At 37.3% G+C, this 19,187-nt stretch overlaps 1 protein-coding gene and 1 long non-coding RNA gene across 4 annotated transcripts; one reads left to right on the forward strand and one right to left on the reverse strand.

Annotated features, from left to right (window-relative positions):
- The first annotated feature begins 153 nt into the window (after positions 1-153).
- Positions 154-14,783, forward strand: si:ch1073-513e17.1 (sialin). Of its 3 annotated transcripts, none has more exons than XM_063899273.1 (12): positions 154-311; positions 2,351-2,451; positions 2,592-2,748; positions 5,523-5,740; positions 6,534-6,767; positions 7,808-7,982; positions 8,779-8,897; positions 10,649-10,810; positions 11,614-11,746; positions 11,975-12,122; positions 12,710-12,814; positions 13,529-14,783. In XM_063899273.1, the coding sequence occupies exons 3-12, from the start codon at positions 2,664-2,666 to the stop codon at positions 13,761-13,763; spliced, it is 1,614 nt and encodes a 537-aa protein (XP_063755343.1). In that variant the 5' UTR covers positions 154-311; positions 2,351-2,451; positions 2,592-2,663; the 3' UTR covers positions 13,764-14,783. The 3 variants fall into 3 exon arrangements, with proteins under 3 accessions (XP_063755343.1, XP_063755345.1, XP_063755344.1); XM_063899275.1 differs by having other exon boundaries at positions 12,710-12,800; XM_063899274.1 differs by having other exon boundaries at positions 2,595-2,748.
- On the reverse strand, positions 12,454-18,710 carry LOC134874964 (uncharacterized). Its single transcript, XR_010167151.1, has 3 exons — positions 17,873-18,710; positions 15,212-15,286; positions 12,454-13,715 (listed from the first exon to the last, which is right to left on the reverse strand). It is a non-coding gene; the product is annotated as an uncharacterized LOC134874964 (long non-coding RNA).
- Between the last annotated feature and the right edge of the window lie 477 nt (positions 18,711-19,187).

Consider the following 19,187-nt stretch of genomic DNA (forward strand, 5'->3'; position numbering starts at 1 on the left):
AGAGAAGGAAGCTCGAGCAAGAGAGGGCGTGCCAGCTGTTCGTCATATGCCCTTACGTCAGATCCGTACAACAGATCTACAATTCATAAGACGGGATCGCGAGAAAGCAGGCCTAGCCACTCCATCGTTTTATAGATCTGCGCTTCCTCGTCACATGACTGTTTTTCTCTAACAGTGGTGAAAAACAGCAACACAGTGCATTTGTTGTCTCGCCAGCTGAGATAATGACAAAATCGACATGATACATTTTATGTTTTACTTTCTGTAACGTTCAGCTTGCCTTAACCAATTGTCTTTGAAACCTCCACAAGGTAAGATGTATTTCACGAAATAGTAATACCAGTAGTTAAATTAGATATAAATAGGTAAGAAGCGATGCTCTATTCAAGACCTAACTAGCATGTTCAGGGATGTAGTGTTCTGCTCATACTCACTGACCTGTGTAATATGTTTTTGTTATGTATCTGTAAATGTATATGTATTGTAATGACCTCTATAAACTTGGCACTAAACAGACATGATGATTTTTAAGATGTTCATTACCTTACAAAGAGAATTAGCTTCCTGGGGTCCAGGCAAAGATAAAAATCTTAAAAGCATGCCAAAAAATAGAATGGACACTTTACTGTGCATAATACAGTCATTGTTTCAGATGTATGACTGAATTGGGCTGTTTATCTCAGGATATCATGAGCAATCACACAAACATAGCTGCACAATCACAGCCATGGGTCACATGGTAATGGCAAAAGTATGCTACAGTATACATTTTATTTTAGGGTAACATTTTAACCTTTATTTACTTGTATTTGACCTTTTGAAGACTTGTCTTAAGATAAGGGTTTCAACTATGCTTTAAAATAGGTGGCAGTTACATCTTAATATCCAGCACATATCCTGTAGCTAAACTCCAGAGCGGAATACTATTGTGAGAGAAATTAAAAGGAAACTTCAGGACATGTTTTTGGAGTCCACATATACAGTATACCTATATGTGGTGCAACCTGTCTTCTCACACAGACAGTTTTTCCAGTTTGACTTCTTTCTTCTTGTACACACATTGACTTTTACTATAATCATAATCAGAATACCTTTTATCATCCCACAGAGGGGAAATTTCCATTTGTACAGCAGAAAGAGCCAAAGACAGCTTAATGTTACACCCATATAACTGTGTACACCTGTTTAACACATGACAAAACAACTTTGAAAGTCAGAAATGAGTCACATGTTTTATGTGATCTTTAATCAGATATATTTAAATGTTGGAGTTTGTCATGCAATTTAAAGAAATTACTTTGGGTCTTTAGGAAATGGTGGTTACTATTTTTCACTATGTTCCAACAGTTCCAATTAGTAATGACACTTTGTATGTCTTGAAAAAGATGCACTGTTTGCCTGCTATTTGCTGACTAACACATTGTGTTCAGAGGTTTCAAAGCTGTAAGCCGTTATGGATAGTTGGCACATTCCTAAGCTCAGACATTAAGTATTGATTTGGAATAGGAAATTCAGTGAGATTAAACTGTAGTGATAATTACATGTTTATTCACTGTCATTCTAACAGTTTATTGTTGTGATAACCTCAGATCAGCTGCTTCGGACGATCCTGTCCTGTTATAAAGTGAGATAATTGAATACACTCTCTTGAGAAATCCTCACCTCATATGAAATTCAGCTCGATCCCCAAAGACGTGTTTTGATCTTGTCAGAAAATGCATAAACAAGCTCTGTAGTATTTTCTATTTATCAGTTACTAAATAACAGGTTTAGAAGCAGCAGCATCATGAGTCTTTTTTTTTGCCTGTTAAAGCTTAACAGCATCAAGTTTGACTGAGAAGTGAAACTCACAGCATTTACATCCTTCCCTAAAAAAACATAGTATAGACAATAGACAAATGTCTAGACAAATGTACCTGATATCACGTATGGCACATAAAATGCGTATTTTTGGTCATTATTACTATTTTTGATACATTGCTGATTAATATTCTTGGTTAACGGATTCATTGTTCGGTCTGTTAAAGGTCAGAGAAGAGTTGATTGTATGTCTTTAAATGTAATAATTTGTCAGTCAAAAAGCAGACAAATTCACTTGGATTTGATGTAAAACAAAGAGAAGAAAAAGCTGAAAGTTTCCATATTTGAGAAGCAGCATTTTCTGACCTTTTTTACATAAAAAAATTACTTTAAACTTTTAATTGATTTATAAAAAAGGTAGCAATAATCATAATCCTTTGATCAATTAGTCGAATACTCATTGAAGCTCTATTTTAAATTAGATGTTTTAAAGATAAAAGAATAAAATATGTTTTGTTCTAATGTGACCTTATTTATTTCTTATTTACAGGTCCCAGTTTAATAAAAAGACAGACTCAGGCTGAGCTCCTTCCTCCCCTCCATCATCTCTCTCCCTCTGCAGTGTATCCATCCCGAGCTTCAGTGACTCTGGTAAGTTGCACGTTTGGTGAAACGTTTATGTGTTGTTTAACTTCACTTGTCTTCTTGTATTTACTTGTCTTGCTCATGTGTTTTTCTCACATCCCTCTTGTGCGTTACTGTTTTTTAAATGACTACCTTCTTCCATCCAGCAGGTTGCGCGGACACCAATGCTCAGAGACATAACTTTACCGACTTGATTTTTCCCGGCTCGGAAGAGGGCCATGCCGCTACCAGATGGCAACTCCATCAACACGGCCCCTTTGGACGAAGGCGAGGACACTGAACCCCTCATCGAGAATGATCCAGGTGTGTTTATCTTTGGCAGCACATAATCATTATGGTGGCATCCTGCAATTATCTTCATTATCAATTACATTGCTTATTGTTGAATTGTTTTATCGTTTGGTCTTAGAAGTCCAAGCAAACATATACACTGTTGCCCATAAAGTTGGAATAAAATATTTTGTACCTCTTCTTATGAAATGATTGCGACAATCTGATTTATTATTGATAGATAAAGTGTGTATCATCTCAAAACTTTATTGATCAATCTCTTCCAAACATATCAGATTGAAAAGTAAAACACAATTCAAAAGAGGAATGTGTGTCTGAAAACAAATTATTCCAACTTTATGGGCAACAGTGGACATTTTGTTAACCTAAGATAAATTGACACATTTATTATTTGAGATCCACTGGCATAAACATAATTTAGGCAATACAAAATAAATAATCAAAATGAGAAAGAAACAAAATGAACAGAAAAACTAACCAATCAGAACAATATATATACTGTATAGTGAAGGAAATAAGTATTGGATCCCCTGCCGATTTATTTAGTTTACCCACTTACAAAGAAATAAACAGTCTATACTTTTAATGGTAGGTTTATTTTCACAGTGAGAGACAGAATATCATAAAGAAAATCCAGAAATACACATTAAAAAAGATATAAATTGATTTATGTTTAATTGGTGGAAATAAGTATTTGATCCCCTTGTAAAACATGACTTGGACAGCACAGAGGTCAGATGCTTCTTGTAGTTGGTCACCATGTTAGCGCACATCTCAGGACAGATTTTGGTCCACTGCAGATTCCCTCAAAATCCTTAAGGTTTGGAAGCTGATGTTTGGCAACTGGAAGCTTCAGCTCCCTCCACAGATTTTCTATGGGATGGAGGTCCGGAGACTGGCTATGCCCCTCAAACACCTTAATGGGCTTCTTCTTTAGCCACTCCTTAGTTGCCTTGGCCGTATGTTTTGGGTCATTGTCGTGCTGGAAGACCTATCCATGTCCCATGTTCAGTGTCCAGGCTGAGGGAAGGAGGTTATCAGCCAATATTTTACGATACATGGCCCCTTCCATCATCCCCTCGAACCGGTGAATGGCTCTGTCACCTTAGGAGAGAAACTCCCCCGAAGTATACTGTTTCCACCTCCATGCTTGATGCTGGGGATGGTGTTCTTGGGGTCATAGGCAGCATTTCTGTTCTTCCAAACACGACATGTCGAGTTGATGTCTGAGATCTGGACTTTGGTCTCATCTGACCACATCATCTTCTCATAAGCCTTCTCTGAATCATTCAGAGGATCACTGGCAGACTTCAGACGGCCTTCTTGAGCGGGGGACCCCTGCGGGCGCTGCAGGTTTTTCATCCACTATGGTGCAGTGTGTTACCAATAGTTTTCTTGGTGACTGTGATCCCAGCTGCCTTCAGATCATTAACAAGTCCCTCCTGTGTAGTTATTGGCTGACCCCTCACCTTTCTCATGATCACTGATGCCCCAAGAGGCGAGATCTTAGATGGTGGAGCCCCAGACCGAGGGCGATTGATGGTCATTTTGAGCTTCTTCCATTTTCTAATAATTAAACCAGTTGTCTCTTTCTCACCAAGCTGCTTGCTGGTGGTCTTGTCTTCTATGCAGCCGTGTGCCGGTCTACAGTCTTGTCCTTGATGTCCTTAGACATTAGTTCCACCATGATCACAAAACCTGTCTCTGGTCTTGCCCTCGGTGGAGAGGTTGTAATCTGATTCATTGACATGGACAGGTGTCTTTTATCCAGGTAAAGAGTTGATATTAGGAGGACTTAAAGCGAGAGGACTTAATTAACCGGTCCTTGGGAGTCAGAATTCTTGTTGGTTGCAAGGGGATCAAATGCTTATTTCCCCCAATGAAACGCAAATCAATTTATATCTTTTTTTTTATCTACATTTCTGGATTTTCTTTTTGATATTCTGTCTCTCACTGTTAAAATAAAACTTCCCTTAAAAGTATAGACTTTTCATTTCTGGGCAAACTTACAAAATCGACAGGGGATCAAATACTTATTTCCTTCACTGTATAAATGTCGAGAAATAATTCAACATAACTCAAATTGAGTGTTATGCAAACAAAGCCATTCCAACTTCAAGCCTGACATTAAACATTTATTTTGCTCTTAAGAAATATTGTCTAAGAATTATAGCAAAATAGTATAATGCTTCTGTTTTCAACATGAAAAACATAGTTTGCCGTAATGCCGGCAGTGTAACAACAGGTCATTTACTTTATTATTTTATGGTATCGTGTACAGATCAGCGCCTCCCTGCTAGTTCTATGTGAGATTTTAATGAGGCAGCTGACCATCAAGTGTCTGCAGTTAAACTGATGTAGCCAATAAATATTATATAAACATAAGAAGTCATGTGCTGGCATATTGAGTAGTATTTCTTGCATTATTAAGTCACATTAAAATTGTTTACATAATTTACTTGTGTATATAACTATATTATTATTTACTAAGCTGTTGTTTTTCTTTGAACCTATATTGTTATTAAATTAACTAAATATCAATTTAACATAAAATGCTGATCACATTTGATTTATTGTTAGATATGATATATTGATGGGGGTAGTTATCTTCAAAAACCAGCATAATACCAGTTTTCATAAGTTTGTTTTCTGATTTGTGACAGTAATTAAAACAATGTTAAAACAATTCTTTCAAAAACGTACCATAACTTTCTCAATAGATAAAAAATGGACCTCAGTCCTCCCTTCATGTGAAATTCATTGTGTTACATGTTCTGTGTGATCAGTTCCTCCTCAGTGCTGCTCGGCGCGCCTCAACCTGGCCTTCCTGATGTTCTGCGGGTTCTCCGTGGTCTACGGGCTCCGTGTCAACCTCAGTGTTGCCATGGTAGCCATGGTGAATACCACAGACCCCGAACCAGCCCCAAATAGCTCTGTGATCTCCGCCTGTCCACTGCCACCGGAAGGGGATAACAGCAGCGACTCTTTCCATCAACCTGCGGGGGTAACAGTCAATCCCATAGATTCTGTATACATTTTACATTATATACATTATATAAATACATGAATACATCTCCCCTTCCACTCATCCTCATGTGACCAACAATAACAACATGTATGCAGTCTGGAACAAACCTTTCTTCCCCTGGACATTCGATAAGGAACCTGCTACAAGATAACATGTTATCAGTTAGTTAGACAGTTTGTTTGTTTGTTTGTTTTGTTTAAATGAAGTAAGGAAAGCCATAACTACTCTGCAAATCTGTATGGAGGAAGATAATGACTTAAATTAAACAGTTATTTTCCAGATTACCGTATCTGGAAAATAAAGAAAATATTAGATAAGATATACTTATCAATACCTATTCATTGTGTTTGACATAATATTTTTGGAAAGTAGCAGATACATATGATGTTATAACTATATCATTTGTTAAAAGTATTTTTGTAGATTGAGATTCCAGTGGTGGCTGCGTAGGATTGTTTTTGTAATCAAAAACTTCCAAAAGTCCAGAAGTTCATAAGTCAGCATGTTTTTATAAAGATGGATGTAATGATTACCAAAACTCCCCAAAAGTGTTTCTCTGGTCAAATATTTTGCCTTGCTTTGGAACATATCTGTCTGTGTTAAAACATTAATTTAATAAAGTTAATTTCATAAAAAATACTAATTTTATCCAATTAATCATTTCATTCAAATTGAGGATTTTGTAATTAATTTAGTATATTTATGTTTTGGTTTGACTACGTCTCATGCCTTTCTTATAACACTCCCTGTCTCCCTGCTCCTTTCCCAGATTCCCCAGTACCCCTGGGACTCGGAGACTCAGGGCTGGCTGCTGGGAGCCTTCTTCTTCGGATACCTGTGCACACAGATTCCGGGGGGCTACCTATCCGGTCACTACGGGGGGAGTATCTTCCTGGGTGTGGGAGTGCTGGGCACTGCTTTCCTCACGCTGCTTACCCCTCTGGCTGCACAGATGGGGTCCTACTGGCTGTTTGCACTACGAGCGCTGGAGGGCTTCGGAGAGGTAAGAGTGTTGAGCTAAGCGCAGGAGTTCAGGTTCTCTTTCCAAAATGTAATGGGTTCTTACTTGGCCCATGCAACACCCTCTCCCGAGGTTTCTTTTATTTAGGGCAAGTTGTTTTTCAAACGTAAAAATAGGGTAATACAAATTTTAATGGATTTTAAATTTGGCAAAACATTTTAACGCCACACCAATTTAAACAGACAGTATATTCAAAATGAATTGAATAGTTAAATTAATTACTTAAACTCCTTTTCTTATTGTAATATTATTTCAATACTTGTGTGAACAGTCTGTGATTGAGAGGAAATCATTTTCCCCTTTAAGTTTTAGTTGATTTTAAACTAACACTTTTTCTATATTGATTAATCTGCTGATTATTTTCTTGAGTACAGAATTTGTAAAAAATAAATAATCTTGAACGTTTTAAAACATTTGATTACCCGTTATGTCAAATTATGATTTTTAACGTAATCTTGAGTTCATCTACACTAAGTCTTTTATTATTTGGGATGGAACACACCTGTAGTTGTATATTTTCTGTTGTCTACTGACCGCTCACACAAGACATGCAGGGAACCAGAGCTAGCAAAGAAGCATTACACAGCGTTAAAGGATCCTGATCAGCTGGTAAATTAAACAAAGTTATAATTATTTTACATTGTACATTTTGAAAATGTACATTAATGGTTACAATTGAGATGTGAAGATAAAGGCTTTGAGAGTCTGGACATTTTTGCTTAAGGTTTAGGTGCAACTGCTTGAAGGTAACTTTTTTTAAAGCTGTACCAACCCTGCGATTAATCAAATAATTGTTTGGTCTATACAGTAGATTGTTTTTTAAAATAACTTAAATGGTGGATTGGTTTAATCAGAGTAATTGCTCATTTATCTTTTAAGCTTTATTTTACATCCCAGAAGTATTGTTGCGCAGGAGACATCTGTATTGCTAATCTTCCAAAGTTGATATGAACAAAGACATTTTCTAATCCGTCTCCCTCTCTGCTGTCTCCCTCTCTGCTGCCTCACTCATGTTTTTTCAGGGTGTGACGTTCCCGGCCATGATGGCGATGTGGGCTCGCTGGGCTCCTCCTCTGGAGCGCTCTCGCCTGATGACTCTGTCGGGATCTGGGGGAAACTTTGGGGCCTTTGTTGCTCTGCCTCTCACCGGCGTCATCTGCCAAGCCTTAGGGTGGCCTGCTGTCTTCTACCTCTGTGGTGAAGACGGACACCAAATACAATCACAGACTAATATCCTGATCTAGATACACATTAGTTTTTCACATAAAACATACCACAGTGGTAGATGCTTGACATAAATGTTGATGCAAAAATACTGTACTTGACAACGAGCAATCAGTCACATATCTTTAGAATGTTGAGATGTGGCGGACTCTGAAGGAACAATTCACCAATGTCTGGTATAACACTCGCATTCAAATGATGAGCCTTTCTGTGATGTTTTACCTTCACACTAACACGGTTGGATAGTGACAGTGTGTTACTTTGGAAACTTAAAGTGTTAAAGGAACCCTGTTATGCTCATTTTCATATTAGTATTTAGTGTCTCTACTGGGACATGTCTCCATGCTTTAATGTTCAAAAAGCTCTTTATTTTTCTCATACTGCCTGTGTGTGCTGCGGCACCTCTTGTCACCCTCTGTCTGAAACCAGAGCCCAGAGAAACTCCCTCTGGAGGGAACATTGGGATTTTAACCATTGCAGACCATTTACATGCACAAAAACTTATAAAACAGACTACAGGAAAGGGAGCCACAAAATGCACAATATGGCCCATTTAAGGTTATTGTTTTCCAACAGTTTTTCTTTTTTAGTTCAAGTTGAAGAATGAACATTAAACATAGTCCAGTCAAACATAGACATCTCTATTTTCTCAGAGCTTCTACAAAAATACCTTTAGAGCTTTGATTTCGTTATGACATCTGACACTCATTTTCAACCCTGCTTCAATTATTCACCATATCCAATAAAACCTGCTCTCTCTTTCCCTCAGGAGCTGCTGGTTGCCTTTGGGCAGTCGTCTGGTTTATTTTCGTATCTGATGACCCTCGCACCCACCCTCGAATCAGCAAGGAGGAGAAAGACTACATCATAAAATCCATTGGACCTCAGGTACACATGCAATACGCTTTATTTACTGTGACTTGTAGCTAACTTTTCTCAATATTACCCCACATTTTTGTAAGCAAGAAAGCTGTAAAGATTAGAAAGGTATAGAAATGTATTTATTTAAAATATGCTTGATGAGAGAATACTGAACAAAGACATGCTCTGCTTTATGGTAGCTCCTTTGGATTTATATACAAAAATTAGTACTATGAGTCCACTGGTAGTGTCCCAGTATTGCCACTATGGAGGTAGCAAATCACGTGCAGTTTTCAACTTTTAGCCACACTGGTCATCTAACAACACTTCAGTCTGTATGTCTGAAGGGAGTTTTGGATGAATTGATTAAGTTAGGTCCTCTTTAACCACCACAGTTAGAAGAAACAAGTTGGTTAACATCTGACCCAAGCTGAATAGCCTGGTTAAATGGATTTTTATTTACTGCAATAATTAAATCATGTGAAGCAATTGCAGCCTGAATTTTAATTCTGTGGTTAAATGCCACAAAAGGTGACAGAAATCCAAGCTGTCACCTTAACTATTTCACAAGTTAAAGCTAAAATGAATTAATTTGTATTATTCAATTTTATATTGTCTTGGTTCTGTTTTAGATTTTCTTAAATAATGTACATTTAATTAACTTTTGAATTCTTTTTCTTTTATGTCAATACCTTGTCCCACACAACTTTCACCCATTTTCCAACTTGTTCAGCTGGCAATTAAATGTTGTTAAGTTCCTTATGAAACTTCCTGTTTCTCTTACTTCCTCTTCCCCTCAGCTGCCATTCTGTTGTTAAGATTTCCTAATCCCAACAAATCAAAATACCTTAAAATGAGAAGAGAATAGTTCTTGTCTTTTTGACTTAATGAAATCTTCCATATCAACACATTGATGTTATATGCTTGTAAATGTACCTTCTCTGTAAATCTGTTCATTCATTTAGTTCACTGTTATCAGCAGTGTGATATTTAATGTTTTACATTATTCTGTTAGGACTAGTTGTTTTGTGAAATACTTTTAGCTCACACTTGATTACAATAACATAAAAAGCACGTACATCTACTCTTTAACATTGGCCTTAACCTTTTAGTAGACTAAGACTTTCATTGATACATATAGATATAAAAGCTTTTATGTTTATCAGAGCCCCCAGCAGTGGTTCGTCAGCAGGCGATAAGATACTTTTACCTTCATCAACGTAATAATATAACAGTTTTTTGTTTTATCTACCACCACTGATCATGATACCCATGATCACTGCGGTGGAAGTTCCACACTTAATCACCCTCTGGTAATAAAATCAATGTTATTTCCAGCAGGAAGGGCAGATATTTGCAGCAGCTTTTGCTACCAGATCTGACCAAGTTACATCAGAAAAAGTAGCACGTTATACAGGAAAGACACAGGAATCGAAGGTCTCATCCAATCAATATACATAGTGATTACATTACAGGCTATTGAAATGTTGACCAGAGGGGGAAATTGCATACATGGTAATAACAAACCTAGCGTAAATATGATAACTTTCTAACCATGTTTAATGAGACAGCCTTCTGTCTGTTCCAAGTCAAATAACGTTCAGTATTTAGATGTCAGTTCAAACTGTGAGAAAAGAAACCCAAGGTAGAAAGTGACAGTGACATATATATAATTAAGTGAGGCTTGTGATATATTTCTATGATAATCACTAAGTGTTTATTTTTCGGCATTATTTGCTATATGGATTGTTTTCTGAGGATTTGTCATGTATGTGCAGGGTACAGGTCATGGCTGGTCCGTTCCCCTGCTGTCGATGTCGATGTCAGTCCCTCTGTGGGCCATCATCATAACCCAGATGTGTTCAAACTGGTCCTACTACACCCTGCTCACCTCCCTGCCCACATACATGGACAACGTCATGCACTTTGACCTCAAATCGGTGAGGTTTCCATTAATTGTTCCATTCCAGTTGACCCCTTTCAAGACTATCATCTTCCATCTTATGTCCATATGTGTCAGGGACATGTTCAAGTTCTTTTAAACTTTTCACTTCACCCTTTCTACTGAAAATGTTGTGTATTTTACAAAAATGAAATATAGCTTACCCTTTCCAATAGTAGAACTATGTTAAAATATGATTCTTCTCTTTGGATTTTAATTAATGCTAGATCTCTTCCAGCACTCAGTCCAGTTTATAAATGAACTTGAACAAAGTAATTACATTATTCACTTTAAACATATAAATTATTGAGCTTTGGAACTGCTTATAGCCTGATTAGTAGTAGTGTATATGTGTGTGTGTGTGTGTGTGTGTGTGTGTGTGTGTGTGTGTGTGTGTGTGTGTGTGTGTGTGTGTGTGTGTGTGTGTGTGTGTGTGTGTGTGTAGTTCAGGGTAGGTACAGGTACGTGAGTAAAATAAAAAACTGGATATATATAAATATATGTAGGAATTTAAATAAAATAATAATGGTGGAAATATTTTTTCACATATTGATATATATAGTATATATCTCTTAAAATAAGTCTTTTTTTTAAAAGAAAAAATGTATTGATAAGACATAACCAAGCTGCTGGCTGTTGCCCTTTCTTTAATCTTTTCCCAGGTGTCATCACCTTAGTGTGTCTGTTTCTTATCACTTACATGCACATCTGTTGATACCTGACAAAGACAAACATGCTTTATTATCATTATCCTCGGCTGAACACAACCTTTCTGACATAATGTCTCTGTCTTGTGTCCAGAATGGTTTGCTGTCGGCTCTGCCGTACTTCGGTGCCTGGCTGATGTCGATGCTGTCAGGCGTGGTGGCAGACAGCATTATAGAGAGGGAGGTGTTCAGCATCACAGTCGTACGCAAGCTCTTCACACTCATAGGTAAAATACACCTTTCGTCTCAGCTCCCTCATGTGTAGTTCACATATGCACGTATGTATGCACTGTTCACTCTTTTTTTAAGCAACTATTTTGTTCAGAAACTGAAGCTCTATGATTGATTGGGTAAAACTACCTCAAAACTTTCAATTAAGAAGAGTACTTGAGTTCCATTCCCCCCGGAGCCTGACCAGATGTTTCCTTCCTCTCCTAACTTCCTCCTGTGTGCAGGTCTGTTGCTCCAGGCAGCTTTCCTCGTTGCTGTGAGTTACGCCGGCTGCAGCCACATCCTCGCCGTCACCTTCCTCACTCTCTCCACCACCCTTGGAGGCATCACCGCCTCTGGAGTCTACATCAACCAGATAGACATCGCCCCTCGGTGGGTGTTACTGCCCTACAACTTCACTTCTGACTAATTTAGCCATTGACACTAGTTTTGTCATTATAAAAACAGCCATCAATAGGCTTATGGCTGCATGTGGCTGTTTCTATTGACTTACAATTTACACCTTTAAATGTCCAAAACCCAAAAGATAGGAGATTAAAAGATTGAGTTTACAAAGATGTTAACAGAGAAAGCAAATGAAAGTTACAAGACTCATTAATTTGCTATTTTATAACACATTTATGATAGTGTGATGATGGTAAATATATATAGAAATATTATATAAATTACAATATAATAAACTCAAATAATACAGTTACTTATGTAAAAATCCTTGTAAACATACTTCCTAAAGAGACTGTGTTTATTTGAAATCGTTTCTATTACTGGTAGAAATTGACTTTATGAATGAATTGACTATCAGAACTGTTGCCAAGTAAGTCTCTGTTAAATGTTCCTGTTTCGGTCCACCTTACTCATAAACGTACATACATTAATGTAAATGTAATAACTATAAACTGACTGTATGGAAAGTATAACATTGAGGTTAATAACGACTTGCTATTTCACTGTCTTTGCAGGTATGCAGGATTCCTTCTGGGAATCAGCAACACATTCGGGACCATTCCTGGAGTCCTGGCACCCATTGCTACAGGATACTTCACTGAGGGTGTAAGTTATAAGTAGTAAGTCTTACACTAAATAGTCATACATTTACTTAAGTTAGCATCTATAATATTGTAAATGTATATATATTTATTATATATTTAGAGAAATCCAGAGAGATAAAAAGAAATGTCGAACTGATTCACAGGCTATATTAAACAAAATAGTATTCCCCACGGGGGTAAATCAAGTTCCATCTTATCTTATTCAATATAGACTCTTTATACTTTAACAATACACTTTAACTGTGCTAATATTTGACCAGTTAAAAGCTTTTACTAACTATATATATATTTATAAAATGTTTCTTTAAATATGTAAGCATTCAAAGTTCAAAAGTTGAAGTACACATTGCAGAAAATGCCCCCTTTTTTACTATATTGTACTTTTATGTAACACTATTCTAAATGAAAGGATAATCAGATTATTGAACATCATCATTTACAGTTATAGTGTTATAGTTTGTATATATACATATATTTTTTAAATCCTTGAGTAATAACAGCCTTTGCACAACTACAAGGCATATGTGCACTGCACTGTGTTAATCTTTTCCGTCTTTCTTACAAAACAATGGAGAAATCACATTATTCTTATATTTGGTTTTAATAATCCCAACGTTATAATTGGGTTATCGTACTATTGTGATAGTTGAAATATGTTACTGAGTACAGGTCATTGGTATAAGTATTGGTATACATCTGATGATACATTTCTTCTTCTGTGGTTGTCAGCACACCATGGCGGGCTGGAGGAAGGTGTTCTGGGTGGCAGCAGGGATCAACGTGGGCGGGGCTATCGTCTACACCATATTCGGCAGCGCGAAGATCCAGCCGTGGGCCATCACAGAGGAGGAGAGAGCAGAGACCGATAAAGAAAGGAGCAGGTCCATTTCCACATAAAACATATACCTTCCGACCACTACAGACAACAACACAAACAAAAGGGGCACATACGGTACAGCTTTAAAGACTCTTGGGTGCATTGTAACCCAGAAAAACAGATATATTCTACCTCTGTCAATGCATGTAGAAATGATAGAATTGATAGGAATACATGCGTTATTCATTTCACAACTGTGAAGACATTATTATGACCAGAACATAGTGAAACATTTATTGACTAGGATAGTTTTATGAAGGACTTTTATCAATACTATTTTAGAACGTTTATTCTCAGGTGACCATTTGAACTCATTTCTACTATAAACCCAGCAAAGAGATTTATGATTGTTAAGCAGTTTTATACATCAAAATAAAGTATGATTTGCTGGATTTTCCTGCCTTTACTAATAAATTAGGGATCAGGGATATTTTTACTCTTGTTCTGTATATGGTTGGAAAAGCTCACAGTAGCATTTATATTACATGGACTGTACAGCACCTCAGATAAGACCCAAAAAAAAGTAGGTGATCTTGTGTGTTTTTTAAGATGTATTAAGCTAAATGAAATGGGACCATTTGTTTTATGAAGCAATCATACATATGATGAAATAGCATTTTTAAAGTGCTTTTAACCCCTGTAACTTTAGCTGCTTTGTTCACTGCTGTGTCGGTTTTCTGATTGCTTCAGATGGTAAAAAAGGACCAAAGGAGTCACTTTTCACACAGAAGAATACACCAAAAGCCTTTTACTTGACATAAATGATCTTTCTAGAGGTTTTTTATAATCCAATCCAGATTCTAGAAAGTGCCAAGAACTATGACTTACTGATAGAATAACGTTTCTTAGAAAAATATGTGGATTTGCAGTGTCATCACTTCTTTGAAGAACATGTGAACCTTTTTAAATCCACTCATGCCGTGTGTTAAAGTGCATTGTGAATGGAAAAAGATGATGTTTTTAAACGGATGCAATAATTTATTTACTTTCTCTGTGTGTTGAAAATGTATGAGATGTACAAATATGTTAAATATGTTTACTTAATATTCTATTGGGAAAAGGATCAAGTTTGTTTACAGTGCAAAACTGAAATATGTGAAATCTGAATGTGGTCTCTGTCTTTTTTTGCTTATTTTAGAAAATATATATTGAGTATAATTTTGTGTAGGAATATAAATGCAAAATTAATGAACAGATAAAAAAGAAGCTACATTAAACAGTAATGTAAATTACAAACCCCACGTCCCACACAAACACACACATTACATTCTTTTTACTTAACTATTTTTGTTAGCCTTAAGAAATCTATAGAGTGTTGCCTCTAAGGAATACCAGAATCAGCATTATAAAACTCATGTGTAATTGTAAGACGGAATAAACCCAACAAGGACCGCTCTGTTAGATCCATAAGGTGGTATTTGTTTTTGTCACAAGATTTATTGTGTTTTCATGACCTACCTGTGGACTTTTAAAACCATAGAACATACATTTACAGACTTTTGTACTTGATTGTAAATACAATATGCAATGAAAACCTTTTTCCAAGGGTTTTGGAGATGTACTGCATACAGTCAATGGTAATAGGCTGCTTCAATTCATCTCTTCAGCCACTAGATGGAATAAGAAACTCATTTAAACAGTGACATTTGAGCCGTCAATATTCTAATAAACATTGTAAATAACAGTTTTAAATAAAATAAGCAATTTCAACCCTTCATGTTAAGCAAAAAGGGAAATTAGTAATATCATGATTCAAAAATAACTTTGTTACAAGTAAAACTCAATTCAAATGTATACTTTAGGAAACGTTTTATCAAGTAAGTTTACATTACGGATACTCTATAAGTAGAGGTAGTGTGCAGCCAAAGATGCTTTGACATGTACTTATAAAAGTATAGTATAACATCCTATAAAGTTAAATTACTCAAGTTATTCAGATTGTATCGAAGTACAGTACTTGACTAAATGTACTTAGTTACTTACCCGCTCTGTACTCACATAACATAAGTACACTTTTGATGTACTTTACTTGACTATTTCAATTTAATATTAACTCATGCTTAAGAGCCAATATTGAATTTTAACTAAATACATGTATTTGATAACTTTTGTTACTCTGAAGATAATTATTATTCAAACTAAATACAAGTTAACTAATAAATGATAATGATTGTAGGTTAAGCTACCAGGCTGAAAATAAGCCCAATGTTAAAACAATGCTTATAATTATTAAAAAGTGACATTAAATGGCCTAAAGCTAAATTTGCCTAATTTTATATTGTGGAACTTAATTGGGATACTTTAATTTGTTGTACTAAAGTAAGACATTCAATGTATTTACTTGTACGAGTATGTATATGTAGTACAAACAGTTTTACTTAAATAGTAGTTAAATTCATTTTAATTAATTGTACCTCCTTGCTGAAACTAAAATACACTGCCTGGCCAAAAAAAAAGGTCACACACTCTTAATATTTCGTTGGACCGCCTTCAGCGTTGATTATGGCACACATTCGCTGTGGCATCGTTTCCACAAGCTTCTGCAATGTCACAACATTTATTTCTGTCCAGAGTTGCATTAATTTTTCGCCAAGATCTTGAATTGATGACGGGAGATTCGGACCACTGCGCAAAGTCTTCTCCAGCACATCCCAAAGATTCTCAATCGGGTTCAGGTCTGGACTCTGTGGGGGCCACTCCATGTGTGAAAATGATGTCTCATGCTCCCTGAACCACTGTTTCACAATTTGAGCCCGATGGATCCTGGCATTGTCATCTTGGAACATGCCCGTGCCATCAGGGAAGAAAAAATCCATTGATGGAATAACCTGGTCATTTAGTATATTCAGGTAGTCAGCTGACCTCATTCTTTGGGCACATAACGTTGCTGAACCTAGACCAGACCAACTGCAGCAACCCCAGATCATAGCACTGCCCCCACAGGCTTGTACAGTAGGCACTAGGCATGATGGGTGCATCACTTCAGCCGCCTCTCTTCTTACCCTGATGCGCCCATCACTCTGGAACAGGGTAAATCTGGACTGATCAGACCACATGACCTTCTTCCATTGCTCCAGAGTCCAGTCTTTATGCTCCCTAGCAAATTGAAGCCGGTTTTCCCGATTAGTCTCACTGACAAGTGGTTTTCTTACGGCTACACAGCTGTTTAGTCCCAATCCCTTGAGTTCCCTTCGCATTGTGCGTGTGGAAATGCTCTTACTTTCACTATTAAACATAGCCGTGACTTCTACTGTTTTTCTACGATTTGATTTCACCAAACGTTTAAGTGATCGGCGATCACGATCATTCAAGATTTTTTTCCGACCACATTCTTTCCTGGAAGATGATGTTTCCCCACTGTCCTTCCAGCTTTTAATAATGCGTTGGACAGTTCTTAACCCGATTTGAGTAGTTTCAGCAATCTCCTTAGATGTTTTCTCTGCTTGATGCATGCCAATAATTTGATCCTTCTGGAACAGATTAACATCTTTTCCACGACCACAGGATATGTCTTTCGACATGACTGTTTAACAAATGAGAAGCTATGGTTAAATAACTTGTTGCCAGCTGAAACATAATCACCCATGCAGTAATTATCCAATGGGAGGCTCTTACATATTTGCTTAGTTAAATCCAGGTGGTGACCTTTTTTTTGGCCGGGCAGTGTATGTCAGAGACGGCTAACCGGGGGTACGGTCGAATAGTCTGTTTAGTTTAGGAAGGTTCGGGGCGAAATGACCCGGAAGTACCTAAGTGGCCGCCATGATAAGAGCTGTTCGAATTCTCTGTAAGTATAGATGATAGGAAAGGAGCTTTGAAACTTCCTTGCCTCCTTTAGCTTAGGAAAAAATGGAGAGGAAAGGCGAAAATGCTATCCCACAATGCCTTGCGGCCGTAACTTTCACCGTGACACAACATTCGACCGTTCACGGAAACAGCCGATCGTGACGGAGAAATGCGTTTCATGAAAGTTACGGTGCTTATTAATCCATTAAAACTTATGCCATAACTTGCGAAAGTGCTTTGTTTTGAACGTTCGACACTGTTAATCAAAAGGAGAAATATGAACGTTACTTTTTTACTGAATTTATCTAATAAAGTCAACATTTCTGTGTGTTTCTTAAAGGTTTTAAAACATGTCTTAATGGTGATATACAAAGTGATAGGTTAAGGCATAACAAGTTTATTATAAATACATTTGTCCATCCAGCCATCCATCCATCCATCCGTCTTCTCCCGCTTATCTGTCATGGTCGCGGAGGTAACAGCTCCAGCAGAGAGCCCCAAACTTCTCTTTCCCTGGCCACATCAACCACTGGGGGATTAGCATAGAGATATAGAGATATAGTCCCTCCACCTGGTCCTGGGTCTACCCCTCGGTCTCTTCCCAGCTGGACGTGTCTGGAACACCCCCCTAGGGAGGCGCCCAGGTGGCATCCTCACTAGGTGCCAGAACCACCTCAACTGGCTCCTTTCAACGCGAAGGAGCAGCGGTTCTACTCCGAGTCCCTCCCGGATGACTGAACTTCTCTCCTTATCCCTAAGGGAGATGCCAGCCACCCTGCGGAGAAATCCCATTTCAGCTGCTTGTATCCGCTTTATTTTAAAATATTTCATATAATCATACGTAGCCTATTGGGATTCATCTGGATTAATAGAAAATTTTGCTTGCCAAGCAAAATGTTCTATTACCTTTTTTATTTAAATTCCAACCTATGTAATGAAGAATATATGTTTCCCTGTTGTCCACGTTCATACAGCATAAAACAACACCATCAGAGAGTACGGTGCAAAGTCTGGTGCGCTTTAAGCAGTCCGCTTTATAGACACTGTAGTTCCCCACAGCAGATGCACATTAGTAACGTCCTTCATCATCAATACACGGGATAGTATAAGTGCAGTCGGATTCTCAAAGCACCGCAGTCTCTTTTCCTAATTCTCCTATCCACTGATCCTTAACCCCGTGACGTTTCACGCAAAGGTCAAGGAATAGTAGATAGGAATAGAGGATAGGAGCTGATTTTTTAACAATTCTACCGTACCCCGGGTGAAACTCCTCTTGTTTCAGGATGGTATTGAAGCTTGCATCAGATTTTCGATGAATGACCCGGATGCTCTTGTGACGAAACCGGTGTGGTGTCACGGGGATCTTCGCCCCCTCCTTTTTCGTTATAACATATCTCCTAATTTCGTTTTTTTATGTACAGTGACTGTTGTCTCTATGTTAAAATGTCCATTTCTCCCGATCAAATAACTAATTTGAAACAGCGTTACAGGTTTCTGGCGTAATTCTTCCTTTTTATTGGCAGTTTTATTCGTGTCAACAGAAGGATTTTACAACAGCTATAGTTAGTTTATTTTTTCGCATGCTCTTCTCACTTATGTAGACGCTTATCATCTAAATGAGTGCCTTATTGTGCCCTTTTCGACTATGTAGCAACGTAGTGGCCTCAGTGTTTTTTGCGTTTCAAAACATTATTTCTCATTTAAAACATCTCTATGCTAACGATA

The sequence above is a fragment of the Eleginops maclovinus genome, chromosome 13 (assembly GCF_036324505.1).
Source record: "Eleginops maclovinus isolate JMC-PN-2008 ecotype Puerto Natales chromosome 13, JC_Emac_rtc_rv5, whole genome shotgun sequence".
In the NCBI taxonomy this organism is placed as follows: Eukaryota; Metazoa; Chordata; class Actinopteri; order Perciformes; family Eleginopidae; genus Eleginops; species Eleginops maclovinus.

Excerpts from the sequence above, each read along its gene's own strand:
- si:ch1073-513e17.1 (XM_063899273.1), top strand. The coding sequence starts at position 2,664 with ATGCCGCTACCAGATGGCAACTCCATCAACACGGCCCCTTTGGACGAA. Across the intron at positions 8,898-10,648 it reads TAAAATCCATTGGACCTCAG|GGTACAGGTCATGGCTGGTC; the intron begins GTACACATGCAA and ends ATGTATGTGCAG. Across the intron at positions 12,815-13,528 it reads GAGGGTGTAAGTTATAAGTA|CACACCATGGCGGGCTGGAG; the intron begins GTAAGTCTTACA and ends TGTGGTTGTCAG.